At 56.8% G+C, this 2,644-nt stretch overlaps 1 protein-coding gene across 1 annotated transcript, besides 1 other annotated feature; it reads right to left on the bottom strand.

Annotated features, from left to right (window-relative positions):
* Positions 1 to 419: 419 nt before the first annotated feature.
* On the bottom strand, positions 420 to 2,117 carry TraAM80_09522 (chaperonin HSP60, mitochondrial precursor; the record flags this gene model as incomplete). The annotated part of the gene is made up of 1 exon (XM_029386201.1): positions 420 to 2,117. The coding sequence occupies one exon, from the start codon at positions 2,115 to 2,117 to the stop codon at positions 420 to 422; it is 1,698 nt and encodes a 565-aa protein (XP_029233955.1).
* A 434-nt stretch (positions 2,118 to 2,551) lies between these two features.
* Positions 2,552 to 2,596: a microsatellite.
* Positions 2,597 to 2,644: the final 48 nt, after the last annotated feature.

The following is a 2,644-nucleotide window of genomic DNA, read 5'->3' as shown; positions in this document are numbered from 1 at the left end:
TTGAACTTGTGTGTTGGATTAGCACAAAGAAAAAACAAAAATCTACCTCAGCAAGTACATTAACACGGCATAGAACAAGGAAAATATTAAAGCAGACAAAATTGGCATACACAGGCCTGGCAAAGGCCAAGTGGACGGCAAACGGCACACAACGGGCCCGGGGCTGTGCAGCAACAAATATGAATATAGATACGTCGGGCTCTTGCGCAAACCAACGAAGGCGGTGACGAAAGTGAGACAAACAGGGCGCTTGCACACCGCACACACCACCGTCCCCGTCTCGAATGAACAACAATCATGCCCGGTAGAAATAGTGAATAAATAGTATTAGTGGTAACAGAAATAAAAATAGGAAAAAGGTGTTCTGTGTCTGACAAGAACGACGCCTAGACCGGTGAACGCATGACGCGCTGCGGATGCTAGTACATGCCACCCATGCCACCCATACCGCCCATGCCACCCATACCACCCATACCACCGGCTGCGGGGCTTTCTTCCTTTGGCAACTCCACGACAGCGGCCTCGGCAGTCATCATCAGGCCGGCGACAGAAACGGCGTCGGTAATCGCCACACGGACGACACGGGTGGGGTCGATAATGCCCGCCTCAAACATGTTCACGTAGCGGTCACGCTGCGCGTCGTAGCCAACGGCGGCATCATTGGTCTCCAGAACCTTCTCCACCACAACGGCGCCCTCCTTCCCAGCATTCTGCACAATTGTGTGCGCAGGCAGACGGACGGCGTTGCGGATGATCTGCACACCGGTGCGCTGGTCCGCCGTGAGAGACGAGTCACCGAGCAATTTGTCAAGCGCCTTGCACGTGCGCAGCAGCGCCACACCACCACCGGGAACGATGCCCTCCTGCACGGCAGCGCGGGTCGAGCACAGGGCGTCCGTGATGCGGTCCTTCTTCTCGTTCACCTCCACCTCAGAGCCACCACCCACCCTGATCACTGCCACGCCCCCGCTCAGCTTTGCCAGACGCTCCTGCAGCTTTTCGCGGTTGTAGTCACTTGTCTCGGCGTCGATCAACCCGCGCAGCAGCTCCACGCGCTCCTTCACCATGGTGCTCTCCCCACCGCCGTTCAGCAGCACCGTGTCGTCCTTCGTAACCGTCGCCTTCTTCACACTGCCGAGGATTGCAGGGTCAAAATGCTCCGAGTCCAGCTCCACGCCACTGCCCTCCTCGCCGACAAGCTGTGCCCCCGTGAAAATCGAAATGTCCTGCAGCATCGCCGTCTTGTTGTCGCCGAAGCCGGGTGCCTTGACGCACATGATCTTCAGCTTGCCCTGCAGCTTGTTGAAGATCATCGTCGTCAGCGCCTCGCTCTCCACGTCGTCCGCAATGATAAGAAGCGGGCGGCCCGTGCGCACCACGTGGTTCAGTGCAGGCAGAATCGTTTGGATGTTGCTCACCTTCTTCGCCGACACCAGCACAAACGCATCCTCCAGCTCGGCCTTCTGCGCCTTCGCGTCCGTCACAAAGTACGGGCTGATGTAGCCCCGGTCAATGCTCATGCCCTCCACCACCTCCAGCTCCGTCATCATCGTCTTGCCGTCCTGCGTCGTGATCACACCGTCCTTGCCAACCTTCTCCATCGCCTGACCAATCAGCTTGCCCAGCTCCTCGTCACCGTTGGCGGAGATGGTGGCCACCTGCACAATGTTCTCGGTGCCCGACACCTTGCGGCTCTGCTCCGCCACGCTCTGCAGGATGACGCCCACCGCACGGTCCATGCCGCGCTTCATGTCGATGGGGTTCGTTCCCGTCGCAATGCATTTGAGACCCTCACTGAAGACGCTCGCGACAAGCACCGCCGAGGTCGTCGTGCCGTCGCCAGCAAGGTCATTGGTCTTGTTGCACACCTGACGCACCAGCTGCGCACCCATGTTCTCGAACGGGTCCTTGAACTCAATTGCCTTGGCAACCGTGACACCGTCCTTCGTGATCTTCGGCGCACCGTACGACTGCTCAATGATCACGTTGCGGCCCTTCGGACCAAGCGTCGTCGCAACGGCCTTCACGGCACGCTCCACACCCTTCTGCATGGACTGGCGAGCCTCCGTGCCAAACCGGATTTCCTTGCCGGCAAAACGAAAAGCAGAGCGAAACATATCGTGTGTTGAACTTGTGTGTTGGATTAGCACAAAGAAAAAACAAAAATCTACCTCAGCAAGTACATTAACACGGCATAGAACAAGGAAAATATTAAAGCAGACAAAATTGGCATACACAGGCCTGGCAAAGGCCAAGTGGACGGCAAACGGCACACAACGGGCCCGGGGCTGTGCAGCAACAAATATGAATATAGATACGTCGGGCTCTTGCGCAAACCAACGAAGGCGGTGACGAAAGTGAGACAAACAGGGCGCTTGCACACCGCACACACCACCGTCCCCGTCTCGAATGAACAACAATCATGCCCGGTAGAAATAGTGAATAAATAGTATTAGTGGTAACAGAAATAAAAATAGGAAAAAGGTGTTACTGTGTCTGACAAGAACGACGCCTAGACCGGTGAACACATGACGCGCTGCGGATGCTAGTACATGCCACCCATGCCACCCATACCGCCCATGCCACCCATACCACCGGCTGCGGGGCTTTCTTCCTTTGGCAACTCCACGACAGCGGCCTCGGC

The sequence above is a fragment of the Trypanosoma rangeli genome, assembly GCF_003719475.1.
Source record: "Trypanosoma rangeli strain AM80 chromosome Unknown Tra_15.4_contig_00604, whole genome shotgun sequence".
Taxonomy (NCBI): domain Eukaryota; phylum Euglenozoa; class Kinetoplastea; order Trypanosomatida; family Trypanosomatidae; genus Trypanosoma; species Trypanosoma rangeli.
Note: the sequence above shows the minus strand (reverse complement) of the source record. Positions and strands in the feature narration are given on the sequence as shown.